General features: G+C 32.9%; 1 protein-coding gene across 3 annotated transcripts in view; it reads left to right on the forward strand.

Annotated features, from left to right (window-relative positions):
• LOC126821454 (diacylglycerol kinase beta) overlaps positions 1 to 18,661 on the forward strand; it is a 58,594-nt gene that overhangs the window by 19,078 nt on the left and 20,855 nt on the right. The window contains exons 3-10 of one of the 3 annotated variants that reach the window (XM_056100844.1): positions 4,878 to 4,954; positions 5,951 to 6,074; positions 10,694 to 10,843; positions 11,845 to 12,036; positions 13,996 to 14,045; positions 14,896 to 14,970; positions 16,744 to 16,863; positions 17,687 to 17,804. In XM_056100844.1, the coding sequence (XP_055956819.1) occupies positions 4,878 to 4,954; positions 5,951 to 6,074; positions 10,694 to 10,843; positions 11,845 to 12,036; positions 13,996 to 14,045; positions 14,896 to 14,970; positions 16,744 to 16,863; positions 17,687 to 17,804 (906 nt within the window). Of the gene's footprint in view, positions 1 to 4,877; positions 4,955 to 5,950; positions 6,309 to 10,693; positions 10,844 to 11,844; positions 12,037 to 13,995; positions 14,046 to 14,895; positions 14,971 to 16,743; positions 16,864 to 17,686; positions 17,805 to 18,661 lie in introns of all 3 variants that reach the window. The other 2 variants (XM_050549877.2, XM_056100845.1) reach the window with 2 other exon arrangements.

Genomic DNA, 18,661 nt, shown 5'->3' on the forward strand with positions numbered 1-18,661 from the left:
GCACACACTTATACATAAAACTTGTATTAATTGAATCCAGATTTGTTTGTATATAGCTAGATATGAAGGGTTTACATTTACATGTCATAATGAAGCCGCAATCATCATAAAGATAAACTACCTCTTGGCAAAATAATACCTTTTGGCAAACGTATTAAAGAAGCTCTTGATGTTTACATCTTCCGAGGCACCAAAATTAATGTAGAATTCATTTTATACTCTCATTTTATACTCAGTACATTTGTTTTTAGAACATGTTTTTTCTTTCTTTTAAAATTCTATTTTAAACCGTGTAATGAAGTGGCAAAAAATGACAGTAGGCCTATTAATTTGGAAAATTGTCAAAAACCATGAAGCAATGATAAAGTTGAACAGACTCATTCACCATAATAGTTTAATTTTCTTTGTAGATTTTTCATTTCAAAGGTGTTAAAATTGTTATTTTACAAAGTAATTATTTCTGTCAAATTGTTTGTAAATTTGTCAGTTTCTGTTTAAATATGATGAAAAAATATGGAAGTCCTGGGAAAGTATGTTTCTTGGCAATATGAGGAAAATAGTTAGGAGATAAAATAATTAATTATGAAATATAGAGGTATTGTTATAGTTGATGGGATAATCTGTTAATTTTTATCAATACATCGGAATTTGTTGCATCGATGCGGTTAAATATTTCTCACTAAAGGGAGTAACGTATCATTGCCAAGTTATCAACTTCAGTAGCATCCAAAAGTGCCAAGGACTGGCCAGTAATGAGAAACAGACTATAGCCTGCAAATACATGAGAATAGGCTACTATATAGATTGTACTGTGTCATACAGCCTCTGTGAGAAGGAGACAATAGAATTATTTAATATAGATTGTGATGTAGGCTAAAGATTTGGGCGTAGGTTATTATGTATACATATCTCAAGTATGGAGTGGGAAGAATAATGTATTTAGTAATTTACCACTTCAAATTAGTATGATGTCATTATTCTGTAACTTTCTAAATATCACAGTTTTTAGACATCATTGACCTTTTTATTAGAACAATTTTAGCAATATTTACAAAGGGTGGGATGATTAAAAATATAGATCTAATTTTAAACTTTAATTTTGAAATATCAAATAAAAATTTCAACACACGTATATTGCACGTGTGATATTTTATTTATTTAGCCATGTATCAGACCACTGTAGGTATTACAGCAGAAATCTAATCAAATAAATGGATCTATTTGAAGTCTCTATATTGGGGAATAAACATCAAAAATAGCTGCAAAGACCTTACACAATATTATCAAAAAGCATGGATCTATTTAAAGTCCCTATATTAGAGAATAAACATCAAAAATAACTGCAAAGACCTTACACAACATCAAGTAGTCTTAGCAAAAAGCATATTGGTCACAATAGTATTAAAATTAAAATACATATTCTAATGTAAGTTTGTGTCCCCATATTTATTTCTATGTATATGTCCAAAGGATAGATCAATTCTATCCACGAACATTTGGGCCAAGATGGTATCAAAGCTCCTTTTTTTTTTTTATTGTCTAAAATTAGAATTTCAAGTATTATAATAGTAGAAATAGAACCAATATATAGTAGACTAGCCATTAGTTGTTTAAAATTTATAAAAGAAATGAATCAGGCTAATGAAAACAGGCATACACCATGCAGTGTACTATGAGCTGTTGAATTTCAATGGTACCTTGCTTTTCTGACTAGACTCTGTTCTTTCCCAGATCTCTGTCCTGCATGACACTGAAAAATCCTGAGGAACTTTCTTGACTAGCATCGAGATCTAACCTAGGACTGTCTCGTTAGTGAGCCTATGCCATACTCACTGAACCACCTTGACACCCCCCCCCCCCCCAAAGGATCCATATAAACATCAAATTTATATAATATCTTTGAGACGAAAAAAAAATACTTCAAGTGGATTTTCAATGATCGAATAAATGGTTGAAAAGAGTGTAGATATAACCTTTTGATGTTTACTTATAATTACCATTATTAGTAACCCACACTTTATGAATATCTTTGGGTGGTTTTGTTAAAAGCCAGTGTGTTAGTACAAAAGTGTGTAGATATATAATTGTTTTGTACTGTGCTAGTGTTGTGTGTGGGTGTAGATAAAAAGTAGGTCTAGGACTAAATTTAACTCGTTATTTTCTCATGTAAACAGACATAGTCTATTTTAATGTAACAAAACATTGCCACGGAACTAACCCACACTAAACTTGGTATTGTGAAATATGGTGAGAAATATTTACTCTTAATAGAATCCAAAGGAAAAAGGCACAAAATCTTTGATCTCTTTAAAAAACTGATTGACATGTGAAATGTCAGTTTCAATCACCATGTCTAAGAATAGTCTAAAACGTGAATAGCTGAGTTAAACTGGGCATGAGAGTTAATTTCATGGCTAATTTTAGGTACAAAAGAGAGATAGGGTTACTGATATTCAAGTCTGCGATACCACCACCATTGGTGGAAGCAGACTTTAATCCCTATTATAACAGTAGCAGTAAAAGTAATAAATAGTAGACTATAGCTGTTGTTATAAGTTTATCTAGGTAACTACCTTGTACTATAAATATCTCGCTATATATCTTATACTATAAATATTATTACTGTGAGGTTATCTCGTATTAAAATGGCTGGGGGATGAATTGGTGCTTCCTGCCAAATCAGTCATCCTCTTCCTTATTCTTCCCTTCAAAATTAACTTTATTAAAGGCCAATATACAGTGCTACAAAACTGTGTAGCAGAATACAGACGGGACATACAAGACCAAAAATATACACACCAAATTGGCTGTCCATGCTACTTTGATCATGATCATCCCGCTCTGGCTTTTAAAATTCTTAGGACAAATTAACCATGTCATATGTAAATAAACAATGCAGGAAAACTGCTTAATACAAGATAGAAAGAACAAATAAAACACATGAGAGAGGGAGAAAGAGAGAGAGTGTTCATTCGAGACAAACTAGGTGTATTGTAGATTGTGGATACAATTTTCCTTGATTGGAGACCTTATTAGTGTGTATTATTCCTCTTAAGAAATAATTTTACACCACTGGTAATAAAACAACAGTTTTCCCCAAAACTGAGCTAAAAAATATTGATATTGTTGTCCTGAGTGAATAACACATGTGATTCAAAGATAAAATGTCATGTTAAGTGTTTAAAAGTGAGAGGGGCTATTGGATATTGATGATGAAGTCTTGTTCTATGACTTGTAATCAAACTCATCACCTCGCAAGCAGACGTTAAGTTACATAGCCCAGAGTAACAGTCGACCAAGACTACAATATACCCATCGCGAACCAAAATCCATTTATCCTATTTCTAAATCACATTTGTATATTTGTACGCGGAGATTGTAAGCTTAGTAAATGAAGAGAAATGGATAATACGGTTAGAGTACCCTAATCAACATAGAGTAGGTTACAGAAATAATGAAAGAAATGAAAAGGGGTTGTGCAAACACAATCGACCGTATGTTAACATGGCTGTCGCTGATGGCTGTATACCTACTGTCTATAATGGCGTGGATGAAGACAGACGTCAAGCTCCTTTACATAATATTACTTGACTTGTTATTAAATAACTGTAATAAACCATGTTTGACATCTCGTCAAATTGATTTAAAGACTAACAAGTTAATTTTTATGAAAAGTGAGAACATCTTTTGGCTTTGATTACTGGAATTTTCTCCTGGCATAGATTCATCAGATATAATATCGATATTATTAGCCGTGTGTTTATTGAACAACTTTAATTTTCTCAATTCTTAAGTAAAGAAGGCAATTTTTTTTAATGACAAATGAGAATGTGGCTTGGCCTTTAATGCTAGAAATTCTCCCCTGAAGAACTCCTTTATCTCTATTAGGTACCTGTTGTCTGGTTGGCTTTGTTTTTTACACTTTTGGGGACTAAGAAGGTTAATTTTCGTGAAAAATGAGAATTCTGTCTCTTTTATTACTTACTATCGTATTTTTCATGGCTTAGTCCATGCTCAAATGTACTCCAATTGATTAAGAAAAATAAACCTAAACATGAATAAGATGCAAATTTTTTATCCAAAGCTTACATGTGGCTCATGTTTGTTTGTTTAAACAGGCATTATGCAAGAAGTAAATCTGCCTATTGCCAGTCTTTCTTTGGGTCTGAAAAGTTATCTAAATCTGAATTATTAATTAGACATTAATTAACATATCCAGACCATAATCAACCTTCAATGCCATCGTTAGCTTCCGATATTGACTGAATTTGAATACATTTTGTGATGGATAATTTAACATAAATATGGATAATCGAGACTTTGTTATCATACCACCGTCAGTAATGACAACCAAGACTAGCCTAAAATTCACTGACTAATATCTTGGTTCAAATTGAAGCAATTTGACTGAGATTTTCAGCGTATTTTGTTTTCATTATTTATTTTTTTAACTATAATAGCGAGAATTATCTAATCTTACCTAATGCCCCTTTAATGTTGTGAATTGTTCAGTTCATCATATGTTTGTAAATACTGAATGGATAATCAATTTAGACATTCAGTTTTCATAATACTGTAGATTGGAAGGGATTCAGAGCCCACAAATTAATGACGATCAGACACTTTAAACGAGGGCTTTATTTTTCAAAATTTTCTCGCTTCTGATGAAAAGTGGCCCTCATAGCGTATTGAAATATAACACACCTAGTTTTAAATGAACCTGAGATTAAAAACTAGTCGCAAATTAATGTACCGCCATTTACTTTCATTTCATTTTGGGAGTAAAGAAAGATTTTAGAGTTCCAAGTGATAAGGTTATTTTGCCAAAAATTTATGCTAGCAGTGACATAAAATTTAATTTCTATATTATTTTTCAGATTCATCGAAACAGTTGAAAGATGTACTCCAGGAATTCAATGGGGAAGGAAAATTATCCAAGTATAATCCGGAAGAGGTAAGGAAAATTAATTTGTTTACTTTTATCCTTTATCAGGACCCGAACATATCCCAGAGCAGGTGATAGTCGGTTTTTCTCGGAGGACTCTGGTTTCCTTCCACTTTTAAAGCAATCTGATTAAAACACAGATCCTATTTGTCTTTATCACACTAGAATCTGGAAGAGTTGTTATGTTCTGGATAGTGTGAGGGATTGGCCAATGAAACGGTCCGTTGCGGCGAGTGCACAAACTGTGGGTAACCCACTAGAAACATAATGCTGATTGGTTAATCAAATATCTGACATCACAGGGTCAAAAGCTGCTTGTATCACCTCTGACACGACCTTCCACTACAACCGGTCAGATCTTTATGTAGTGTAGGTTATTGAAAGTATAAAAAAAACAAAAAACGAAAGATAGTTCTGTATTTTAATCAGATAGCTTTTAAAGATATCTGTGCTCGAGCAAATTATTACAAGGACCAGATTTTAGTTCCAAGATGACATGTCCTGATTTTGGCATTAATCTCATTTCTTTCTGTTAGCTACATAAACCTATCACAGATAACCCCATGTTACAAGTGGTATCAGGTGTTCAAAACAGTATGCTTATCTTATCTCTTTGCACAACGCCCATCATCTGGTATCTATGAGACCAAAACTTTCTTGTGCCTCTGTGGTTGTTTGGGATTCACAACCAGATTGTCATGGTTCCAAATCATGACATGGGTTTTAAAAATCATCAGGAATTTTGAAGCCACGTTACCCCTCTCTTATTGGGGCTGGGGCCAATGCTAAAAAGGAAAGTGTGTGATATATAAGAACTTCTGCAAAGGAAAGACTCTTGGCAGTTGAAATTTGAAGAAGAGTAGGTTGAAACTTTTGCCACTGCTTGGGCAAAATCTCTGCTCTGTTAAGTCTCAAAATAACCATAGTAACGTAGCAACAAGACACAAGTTCAGAGTTTGGATTGTTTGTTTTCTTTTACTCTAATGATCAAAATTTCTATTTCAGCCGATGGACTATGAGGGATTTAATTTGTTTATGGATTCATATTTTGAAGCTCAGGTGCCTGAAGAATTATGTCAACATGTCTTCCTCTCTTTTATGAAGAAACCAGTGACCCCGTCTGCTAGTGGTAAGGACTATAATGTGAAAGATGTGGCGGTGGTCGCTCAGACAGTGTGTGCTCCGATAACGCATCAAACCACTACAGGCTTTCATGTTGAAAAAAGTGAAAAGCACCATGGCTTGGCTGAAAAGCTACATGGATTAACGGAAAAACTTCACGGCCTCGGTCACCATTCTGGGGATAAAGGTCACGGTCGCCATGACAGCAGTGGGGGAGAATCTGGGAGACAGAGTCGAGCAGGTATTAACATGTTACTAATAATGAATGACTTTCTGCCTTTCTTCTTATTTTGCTATCGTTCAGTAACAACCCTGTAACAATTCAATATAGTAACGTCTTATACCAAAACTTAAAATGTCAACCCCATTGTTGTGTGCTTAGGCGTCCTCGATTCTATAAAAACCTCTTATTTGTTCAATTGGAAATGTATGACCGAATTTACGTATTTGCAGCCGATTAGGTATGAACTAATATTCAAGTTCAGTTTTTGCCAATTTGTTTCCATTATTGACATTTTATTCTTTTACTCTTGTCAATCTAGAAATTTAATATAGAAAACTTTTATATATTAGTTTATTAGTCTAGAATGTCATTCTGCATGTCGAGTTGAATTCAGTATACCGGTAACGTAATAACTTGTTCAAATAGCTTTAATAGATGAAATAACAAATTTTGGTAAGTCCCAAAATTACATGTAACTTGTTACAATTAAGTTTAATCAATTGTTACAATTAAGTTTAATCATTTGTTACAATTAAGTTTAATCAGTTGTTACAATTAAGTTTAATCAATTTTATGTACAATATTTTGTTTATTTACTGTTAAATGTATTTGAATCTTCATTGTGTATTTTATCTCAATAGATATCTCCCAATCTTCAATTTAGGCCAAATAGGCAATATATCCTGGTTCTCATATTACTCCCACATCACTTAAAAAAAGCAGCATGAAAAATAAAAACAGTCTTATTAATTATCGCATGTAAGTGTTTCCCCGGGTTACAGGAAGTAACTATAATAAAATTCGAATGAATCTGGATATGAACCGTAGGCTCAATTATCAAATATGCAACCCTGATAAATGTTATTGACAATCATAAATGATACTGGATAATCATACATTTAAAAGCATGATGAGATAAATGTAGTGCCTTGAGTTAAAACGTGACTAAATAAGAGCCAAAAAACCGCAAAAACCTTCCTCCCACATCAGATTTTTGGGAAGGATTTTCCGAATACCAGAATATTTTTTTTTGTATGGCCTTATAATTAGTACACCTAAAGAAAATAAGAGAATTTACCTTTCTTATAATTGCATGTGGGTTTATGTTATTAATGACAAAAATGACAATAGAAACTATATGATGTTAAATTAGGTACTGTTTCTAATAATTGGTTAAGGTCAAGAAACCGTTGAATACTAATAGTAAATCTAAATATATACAGATTAGGATTTTAAGTAATTGGGAAATAATTGGACAACTAAAGCAGTTTTTTTTTTGTGATTGGTCAAATTATGGTGGTCGATATTGATGTTGTTAGTCTTGTTTGTGAGATTGGCTATATCATTAGTTGAATACATGACATATACCTTTATTAAATAAATACTTTAATACTAAAATAATAAGATTTCCATCCATTTTTGGCATGTTAGTGATTATTCCTATTTATGGTATTTATTGTTTATCAAACTAATTTCGTGGGCTGTAATTGTTAAGTGTAAAATATTATTCGTTGTATTAAATTTTTGTTCTTAATACATTTTGCATGATATCTAGCTACAACCTGTATTGGTTACAGAAATTTAACTAGCTTTTTAATGATGAATTTATGTAGCTAAATATTTCCTATACTATGAAACTAAAAGCTAATAGTTACCCAAAAAACAACATAAGCTCCAGACATGTCAAAATTGTGACCATAAATAGAAATAAATCTAGCAGCTGGTATTTGTTACAGAAATCTTTAATGATGAATTAAAGATGCATTATGTAAGAGCTAAATCTGTCTATTAAAGGTCTTTATTTTAGCCTTATTTAGATATTTATATTTAGATATGACGAGTCTATAATCTACTCACTAGCTAATCGGATGGCTGAGATTTAAATTGATTAAAACACCTGCAAGATTTAAATATTTAATGATAATATGGATAATCGAGACTTAGCCTTGATTATCAAGTACTGTTGCTACGATAATAAACAGTCATAACTTCACTCAGAATAAAGTAATTTATCATTATCTATTTTTGAACTGTTATAACAAGAATGATCAGCTCTTTGTCTAAATCTGACATAATGTATCTTTAATGATAAATTTAATATTTGATTCATATACTATGAAACTGTAAGCTAATAGTTACCAAAAAATAATTTAAGTGCCATAAATATCACAACGTTGACCATCAACAAAAATAGAAAATAGATTGGTATAATCCAACTAAAACAAATGAACGTAAGAAAAAATTTGCCATCAACGTGAACATAACAATACTATTTACGTTAATTTAGATGACTTACTTATGCTATAAGCCTGTCTTGTTTTTAGGTGTCAACAGATCTATTTACTTTCTTTTCTATTCCCAATATCTTTATATCCAATTCAAAGCATGTTAATGGTGTATGTTTAGCCTCTGTCTTCCAGAAGGTAGGAGTAGTTTATTTATTCTCCTGATGTCAGTTATTCTTATACATTTAAAGTGGATGTATATTGTCATGTACTTCGTCTGTCAGTCAGTCGCCTTACCACAAATTCTTGTGAACATCCTAAAGGTCAAGAGTTCAAAGACTCTTTTCTAATTCACAAAGATTGTTCATCGGATCATAAAGCACACTTTGATCGATATTCTGGAATTTTTGATTGCGTTGTTAATGTTAAGATTTCTGAAGTCTTATGACCGTATTTTAGGACACAGTTCTAAATAGAATTTAATAAAACCTGGTGGAATCGTTCATGTAGCGTAAGAAGGGACCCTGTTAAATTTAATATTGATATCGTAAATTTTAAATGTGTTTTGCAAAGTTACCATTATGTACTTTTTTTTTCTTCATAATTGAATTATTTAAATCTAGTTTGGATTTTTTAAACAAAAATTTCTGCAGGAATTTGTTGACAATAATTTTAGGGCAATCTTGAACTACTTTGCTGCAGGTGAACGTATTAAGGGGCCCGACAAGCCCTATATCTACCATTATATTTGTATAATGAAATTTAGGAAAAATGGTGATAAGGCTTTAATATCTGAATTATTTGATTTAAAGCCAATTCGGGGTTACAAAGGGAATACACAACCTTGTCAAAATTTGTATTCTAGAAAACGCCTGATTTAACCAAATTTGAATGCAGCACAAATGCGTCTGCAAAATTAGAAATCTATACATAGATTTAACTGGGACATGCTATGCCTTTTGCATTTTGGTCTTTCTATTCCCTCCTGCCCTTTACCGTAGGTTAACTTAAGCCAATTTAAAAATGTGCTTCAAAACAACACTGTTTTATGAAGATTCAAACTTTTCCAGTTCATAACATAATCAAAGATGAACATTGGCTTGATGATTAAGTCTAAATTGGCATGGCTTAAACCTTGTAGATATAGTTAAATACTGGTATGTTTGCATGAATTATTTGTCTTCAGTACTGAAGAGTATCGGGCTGCTTATAGATGTTTCCTGTAGTGAGCTTGTTGTTTAGAGTAAAAGGTTTCAGTTTGTATTTGATAGATCAATACATGACCAATATCTATATCTTTAATTGATCAATCTAATCAAAAATGGCCGCCTTCCTCTAATTTCAAAATAATAGTGATTGAAGCAAATAAACACGGACAGGAATGAGGAAAGTGGTGAAAGGGTATATGCTCTCCTGTGTTTCATTTCTTCCTCAAAATATCAAGGTCTGACTAAATATGTCTTGATGTCTTGACCGAATTAGCTGACATTGTCAATTATTTAGAAATAACAGTTTCAATATTTACTGGACATGTCTGGAAACCGAGGAATAAAATATTATTTTCGATTGACAGTTTTGATGTTTTTGTTGGGCTTGATCTTAAATTGTACCAAGATTCGATTACAAATAATAAATTGTCAAAACAATTCTGTACTCGGTTTAGTGCAAATATTGAAGTCCTGTGACCTTATTCATGAAAACTTATTTTAAGGATGAATCACTTTCATTGACTAAGAGCTAAAAACTCTCTACAAAAGCTGCAACCTTCATATAAGGAAATTGAATCCTTATATTGGCATATCGTTAAAACAGTACTGTTCTAACCTGTCATTAGGCATTGTTCCACAAAACTGTTTTTCAAACTCCAGTTTTTTTTTAACAACTTGAAATGTTTCTTGTAAACATTGGCCTTAAGAAAACATTAAAAAGTGTGCCTGTATGATTGGTAGGATTGATAAGTTGTATTCATATAACTTCTGTTGTACAAAAACGTCAGCTAACACAGTCTTAGTATCAAATGTATGTTGTTAGGACCTTGATATTGTGAAGATATATATCATATAGAAATAGGTTCTGGCATGTGTTTGCTCATCTTCTGTAGCAACTTAATTTTTAGGACAGAAAAAATTATAGGCAGACATTTTTATAATATAAAATGTGAATTATTTGTAACACTAGGTTCAGCGTCTGCGTCAATTCATGCTGCTATCGGCATGGCATCTGCTGCAGACCGTGCACTACTAGAAGAAGAATTAGCCAAAGAGGCATCCAATCACTCAAGGTCATCCTCCAAAAAATCCAATCACAGCATCCATAGTATACACAATGGTGGGTACCTGTTATTATACCTTCCTAAATGGCATATGCTGGGTCTTCCCCTTATTATTGATTCCTAGCACATATTGGGTTTTCCCCTTATCCTTCAGGGCACATATGGGTTTTCCCCTATCCTTAGTTGCGCGTCATGGGTTTTCCCCCTGTCCTAGTGCGGTATTCCAGCGTCTTTATTAAGAAAAATAAAATAGAAATAAGCCACAAAATAATTTAGTAAAACATTTCACAGATTCAAAAATCTAGTAGTGCAGGTGTATAGTTATAATTATGGGATGTCCATTTCTAAAAATAGTTTTTTTTTCCATTAAATACCGAACTGATATAACTCGTTTGAATTTGAATTCAAGATGACATTTTCACAAATGTATAGTTTGAGCTGTGATTAAAAATAATATTGCAAGATAAATGAAAAAAATTGGTTTTAAAAAAAAACCCCTCTTCTGGGTCGTTTAAAAGTGAAATTATTAAAGAGTTCAACAAGACATGGTGTTTTTCACAGGAAAGAAAATAATCTTAAGTAGTGTGTGGAATTTGGATGCTAATTGTGTGAGGTGAATGCCATAATGCTTTAAGATTTAGATTAAACCTTGTAGTCTGGTGTGATCATTGATTGTCATTACTAAACAAATATGTTATAAACATTATGAATATTAAGCATCGATAATAATGTAATAAACATTATGAATATTAAGCATCAATGATATTGAATCGCTGCCTTTTATACCAAATAATATTTTTCGGAAAAAATAACAGTCCTTGATCTCTCTCCTATTTCTTTTTACTTTTTCATACATGATTTTGGTCTTCATGCATGGTCTTCTGAGCATATGCAATGCACTGGAATTGGGTGTCTTAAACTGTGTTATCATATCAAAATATTATCGTATACAGAAATTCAAAGGGTTGATGTCTGTGTGCTTATATCTATTGTAGTGTTGGACCGATTGTGAAACAGGGACTTAACAATTAAAAAATAAAACATATCTTATTTTCAGGTCCATTATTAGAAAGTGTTGACCCATGGATACGACAGTCCAATTCCTCCTTATTAAAAACTCAAGGTGATAAAAAAGCTGAACGAAATCGTTCGAGTAGCTTTGATATAAAAAATGGCCATATATTCCTGAAAGACCTGGTTTGTTATTTATCGTTATTAGAAGCAGGTCGACCGGAAGATAAATTGGAATGTAAGTTAGGCTGGTATTTTATTGGTTATTTTGTTTAGATTTGGCACAATCAATTTGAGATTAGAATTTGTTTATATTAATTCCTGTAATTATACACAGAGAATTTATGAGGAGGACTAGTTCCTCAGCCCACCCACTGGCACCAAGGATGTAACTAGCTCAGAGCAAATGGGGGGGGGGGGCGGAAGTGTTCTCAGGGGTGCTGTAAAATTCATGAACAATGTATATCTATTTTTTTTTATAGCCGACAATTTTTTCATAGGGGGCGGGGGGCGAAACTTTTTTCAGGTGGGGCTCCCCCAACCCCTAGTTACAGATCTGACTGGCACCCAGTGGCGTATGCCTATTAAAGGATTTTATTTTGTGTAGGGGGGGGGGGAGGAAATAGAGCAAGGTGTCATGGGCTTCCCTATCACAAACAATAAAAAAAACAAATGAAAAGTAAAATTCTCCCTCGCAGACCGGACAAAATAAAAATTATTTGTGTTAGTTGTATTGAGGCAATGTTTTGATCCATGCTACGTCACTGGTCCTATCAAAAAATTAGCTCATATGTCCCTGAAAAATTTTGATCCATGCTACGTCACTGGTCCTACCAAAACTTCAGCTCATATGTCCCTAAAAAATGTCTCTTTAAAATTGTCATGGGTTTCGAGAGATTTGTTATTCCTACTCTTCCATACCACATCTATCGGAACTGTGAATGCAAGTTCCCAAAAAACTTTATTTGAAATGTGATTGAGAGATACAATCTGAACGTGTGCAACCAGACAGTAGTCCAGACGGTGAATTTCCGGTTGACTTCTTACGTAATATATAAAACACAGCAAAGGGAATTTGATTGTTAAATGTGTTTCCATATATCATGTTGAGATACTTTAATGTTAATGTTGTACGAGTCAAGATAATATGGCTCAAGTCGGACATGATTGTTAATGGATGATATGTGAGGGATAAATCATGGTCAGGAGACGATGGTTGGGAGGGTAACAAATAGCTCTTGACTCAAATTGAATTGTTGTAATCCTAGATGAAAACAAAACCCTAAGGACTGAGTCACACTACTGGATTTATATCTATAGGACAAATCCTTTCATTTGAACAGTAAAATTTGTTAATGAGTTTTATGCCTATTGATACATCTTAAATTAACCAACCCTAGCGTTAATACCGGACCCCGGTATTTGGCACATTTATGAACTCTGCCATAATACCAAACCCTGGTACCCGGCAAATTAATGCACCCTGCCATAATACCAAACCCCGGTAAAACAACCCTGGCAACCCCGCTAAAATACCAAACCCCGCCAATACACACCGAACACCATTAAAATAACCCCGGCAACCCCGCCAAATATTAACCCCAGTAAATTCATTTACAGAATAGTCAAATCAGTCTGAAGAGTTCAATACGAACGAAACTAGTAACATTGAATCAACTGGCATAGTTTCGATTCCCCAGTTGTACGTGACAAAGAAGTATGGTCGCTTGTTCAACCTCTTGGGTTTTCTCCGGTCCCTCCAGTTTCCTCCCACTGCTAAAGATCCCTACGTGCAAGCGAATTATTGAAAGAGAACTGAACCATGTCCCGAAATGACCTAGTTCCTGTCGAGTGGAGTTAAACCCCATCTCTCTCTCTCTCTCTCTCTCTTAAATAAATGAAATGGGCTTTAATGTCTTACTGTTCTGCTCAGACTGGGCTAATGAAGACAAGATACATCTTCAAAGTATAGAAGTCATATTTATGTAGATTTTGCCTACAAAGTACAAACTAATAGGAACTTCTTCTAAAAATAGCTGATATCCAACTCAACAGAGAACAATAACCTAAAGGACTTATCATTTAAGACTTTTGCTAGGATTTAGTCTTAAAAGGTCAATCCACTAGTGTGACTGAATAATTTAATCTTTCACAATTTGTCTTTCAAGCAAGTTGATTTTATTTTTGTAAATTTTAGTTATGTTTCGATTATATGATGCCGATGGTAATGGTCTGTTAGATTCCAGTGTAAGTAAATCATACTATTTTTACTCACAAAACTAAAATCTCCTAGATATACAAAAGTTAAATGAAATATTATAGTTAAAGAAAGCTCAGCCATGGTAACCATAATTCTTTTTGATCGCGTAAAGCCGCTGAACGTCATACACAAAGATATGATGAATTAAAAATTTGCAACATTTGGTGTCATCTGCTGACGATCTAAACAAGGCATTGTACGCATAAATTCTTTTGATGGGCCTCTTTTTAATCCAATTGAATGCATACTGAGAAATATTTTATTTTTGTAGTCTTAGTTAAATGTTAAATGATGAATTAAGAATACATTTTAACATGGATTTGGCCTTGCTAAATTAGGTATCCCCAACTTTATCCAACTCAACTTGAAGAATTTTATGCAGTTCCCAAAAATCGTGTGTGTGTGAAATAGCGTTATTTAACGTCCGCTTCCATTTGAAGTGATATCGCCGACAATTATATGTTATATATAGAAAAACAATATTTACATGGTAAAAATGAAGTAGCCTATACTTGGATTATATAGTTCAAGTATGCCCTGGGTACGAATTCAGATATTCAGAAACCGAAATCTAAATGTAAGAATTTTAAGAATAGTTCCTAGTCTGTTCAGGTATCAGGATTATTTCAAACCAAATTATTCGGAACCAGTCATAAATTTACTAGAGAAAAGCAATCAACAGACTTGACTATAAATTACAGTTTCCCATCGTATATTTTAAATAAACAATTCTAGTCCAGATACGTAACTCACAACTCTACACTTGTGTGGAATGGACAAGAGATTTTGTTGAGAGATGATTAAATGTATAAATCTTTGTGGTTTGTTTTCTTGCAGGAATTAGATTGTATAGTAAATCAAATGATGTCTGTAGCAGAATATCTGGGCTGGGATGTTTCTGAGCTCAAGCCAGTAAGTAGTCTGTGGTGATAATTACAAAATAGATTTATCAATAGTTTGTTACAAACAAAATTTAACTTGTAATTTATATATACTAATTTATTGGGTATTTATATAATTATAACAAATTGAAACAAACAAAGTTTAGATTTTAGAATAGATATACTAAAGCTTGAGATAAAAAATCTTTTTAGAATACATCTGAACTACAAGTTAATCACAATTTGAAACAAGAGTTAACTTTTTAAGATCTGATATACTAAATTATAATTTAATTATAATTTGAATCAAAAGTTTAACTCCTCAGTTTGACATAGTAAAAAGAAACTACCTTTTAATCACAAATTTAAATTTTTTAGAATACATCTGAACTACAATTTAATCATAATTTGAAACAATAGTTAACTATTTAAGATCTGATATTATAATAAATTATCATTTAATTATAATTTGAAACAATTAAAACAAATTAAATGTTAAATTTTCAGATATGATAAAGCAGAACTACCATTTAATCACAAACTGAGACAACAAAATTAACGTTTTTAGAATACATATACTTAAGGGGAACTACCATTTAATCATAATTTGAAACAAAAAAAGTTTTGGTTTTTAGAATAGATATACTAAAAGGGAACTACCATTTAAATCAGAGTAAATACCCCCTCCCCCCCCCCACCAAAATAAAGGGAGTAACCAATTAATCACAATTTTAATCAAACAAATTTAACTTTTATATCAGAGAAATTAAAGGGGAACTGTCGTTATATCGCAAATTGAAAATTACTAATGTGAAAAGTACAGTACTGGATTGATGACACAAAATAACTTAAGTAAAACATCAGACAAACATTAAACCAGGACTATCTTCAGCATTATAGGCCCCTGGGTAAAGCAGTGCACTAGGGCCATACCTACACAACCACTTACAGGAATGAAAATATAAATTGTCGATAAAATTAAACATATATTTATTGTATTAGTACTTCCAACAAAACATACATAGATTAGCATGGGGTCCCTATGCTCGTGGGGCCCTTGGGCATTATAAGCCCCCCCCCCCAAGTAAAGCAGTGCATTAGTGCCATACCTACACAACCCCTTACAGGAATAGAAATGTAAATGGTCGATAAGATTAAACATATATATTTATTGGAAACAGGAAAAGGGTACGGCAACACTCCCTTAGAGAGTAATTAAAGCTGGACAGGCTGATACATCTGTGTGGAGACTGGATCAAAAGATGATACCAGCGGGGCGGAGTAGTAAAATAAAATTAAAATTAAAGAATCCCCGCTCAACAGAATACACAACAGACTTGTAGAAGTAGAAGATGGTTTAATGGGTCGACGTTTCGGGTGCAATACCCTTTATCAAGATTAAATTATGATGATCCTGTGGCGCCTTATATACAATAATGGTGATGACGTCACAGGATTTTAAAATTTATTTATGTACAGTATAAAGATTGTTAAAAAAAGAAAGAAAGGATCGTTAAATTTAATCTTGATAAAGGGTATTGCACCCGAAACGTTGACCCATTAAACCATCTTCTACTTCTACAAGTCTGTTGTGTATTCTGTTGAGCGGGGATTCTTTAATTTTAAATATATATTTATTCTATTGGTATTTCCAACAAAATCAGTGTTAAAACAGCATACATAGATAAACATGGGGTCTCTATGCTTGTGGGGCCCTCCAACAACAGCCCAGTGAACCCATGCATTAAGATGGCCCAGCATTAAACCAAATTCCATTCAATTCCTGTAAATTTGTCTATTTCAGATTCTTCAAGATATGATGTTAGAGATAGATTATGATTCTGATGGTGTGGTGTCCATGGAAGAATGGAAGAAAGGAGGAATGACAACAATTCCTTTATTAGTTTTATTAGGTCTTGATACAGTAAGTAGTAGACTTTATTTCAACAAATATTGAATACCTTTTCAAAACCACGAGACAATCTATCTTTAAATTTGACACCCATTTTTAAATATGTTTTAAATAATACAAGTATGTATAGTTAAAATTTGTCAAAACACAAGTATCAGTAACACAGGGGTCGAGATATCAAGTTTAAGGTCATTATATAAAAATGGAAGCCTCCCAATATATGTGTATATATGAAACATGAGATAAACTACCTGTTTTTACAATCAAGTCTAACTCTTTAAAGAGACGGTAGTCCCACCGAAATACATCAGAAAAGAACTATTATTCTGATCTAGATACCAAGCTTATTATGCAATAGGAAAAGTTCAACAGAATTCTATGTTAAGAAGGGCATTTATATACTTATTAGTCTAGGATGCTAGCACCATTTGCCATGCGGGGTTTCGAATCCCCAGTTGTACGTGACAAGGAGTAGGGTCTCCAGGTTCTCCGGTTTCCTCCCACTGCTAAAAACCCCTACGCGCAAGCAAATTATTGAAATAAAATTAAAACCATATGTTAGTCCCGAAATGACCTAGTTTGTGTCAAGTGGATGTTAAACCCCATTTCTCTCTCTCTCTCTCTCTCTCTCTCTCTCTCTCTCTCTCTCTCCCCATTTGCCATATTTTTCAAAAATTATAAAGTGGTGTCAAGCAATGAGGAGTTGTCTACCTTTATGGAAAATTAAATTTCATCTCCACTTCATTTCTGTTAATAATTTATTTTATAGTTCTGTTAATTATGCAATATTTTATTTTATAGTTCTGTTAATTATACAATATTTTATTTTGAACAGAATGTACAAGACGATGGAAGTCATGTTTGGAGATTAAAACATTTTAGTCGGCCAGCGTATTGTAATTTATGCTTGAATCTGTTGGTTGGCTTGGGAAAACAGGGTCTCAGTTGTACATGTATGTAATCTTTATTTATTTATATATACACGATATGTTGTTGAGTCAGAAATATAATTAAAAATAAGATAGATCTTATATTAAATACCGTTTGTAGGGGATTATTAATAGGGCTGCAACGATTCACAACTACCTCGATTCGGTTCGATTATCGATTTTAACCATTCGATTCGATTATTTTCAATTTGATTATCAGCTACAATGACCAGTAATTTTTTCTATATATGATCCCAAACTTTAGATTTCAAATAACCAGGTGGTCGAGAAAGTACGTCGTCTGCCATAATTTTATCCTCCAGTGTTTGCTTGACTATGGGTAATAATCGCTAAACACGAAAATATCCGAAGATAATGACCAGAATTATCAGCTAATGAGATCGTTTAGAATTTATATAACGATTACCGAAGCTATTGACCTAAATTAACATCCAATGAACATTTGGTATGTCACCAATTTTAAATAAATTAACTTTCGTCAGCATACGGAAATTGTTTTAAAGGGAGGTCACTCTGTTTTAGTTATGTTTTCGAGTGACATTCGTGTTTTGTTAAATAACGTAAATTAAAAGTTACGTAAAAACAAAAGTTTTTTTTAAATTTTAAGTGGACTTAATTGCTACAGGTCTTTCATTTTTTTTCATATGGTAAGGTGTACGTTGTTTTTATTTGAAATTTATTTTGCAATTGAACCGAATCGAAATTTGAACGTTGTAGATCGTGGATCGAACCAAGACCGCTAGTGTCGGTTATCGGTGCACAGAACTGAATCGTTGCAGCTCTAATTATTAATATGAATATATATGGTAAGACGCTGGCTCGCTAGCCTGGAGGTCAGGTGTTCGATCCCTGCATTGGCC

This window comes from Patella vulgata, chromosome 5 (genome assembly GCF_932274485.2).
Source record: "Patella vulgata chromosome 5, xgPatVulg1.2, whole genome shotgun sequence".
Classification (NCBI taxonomy): Eukaryota; Metazoa; Mollusca; class Gastropoda; family Patellidae; genus Patella; species Patella vulgata.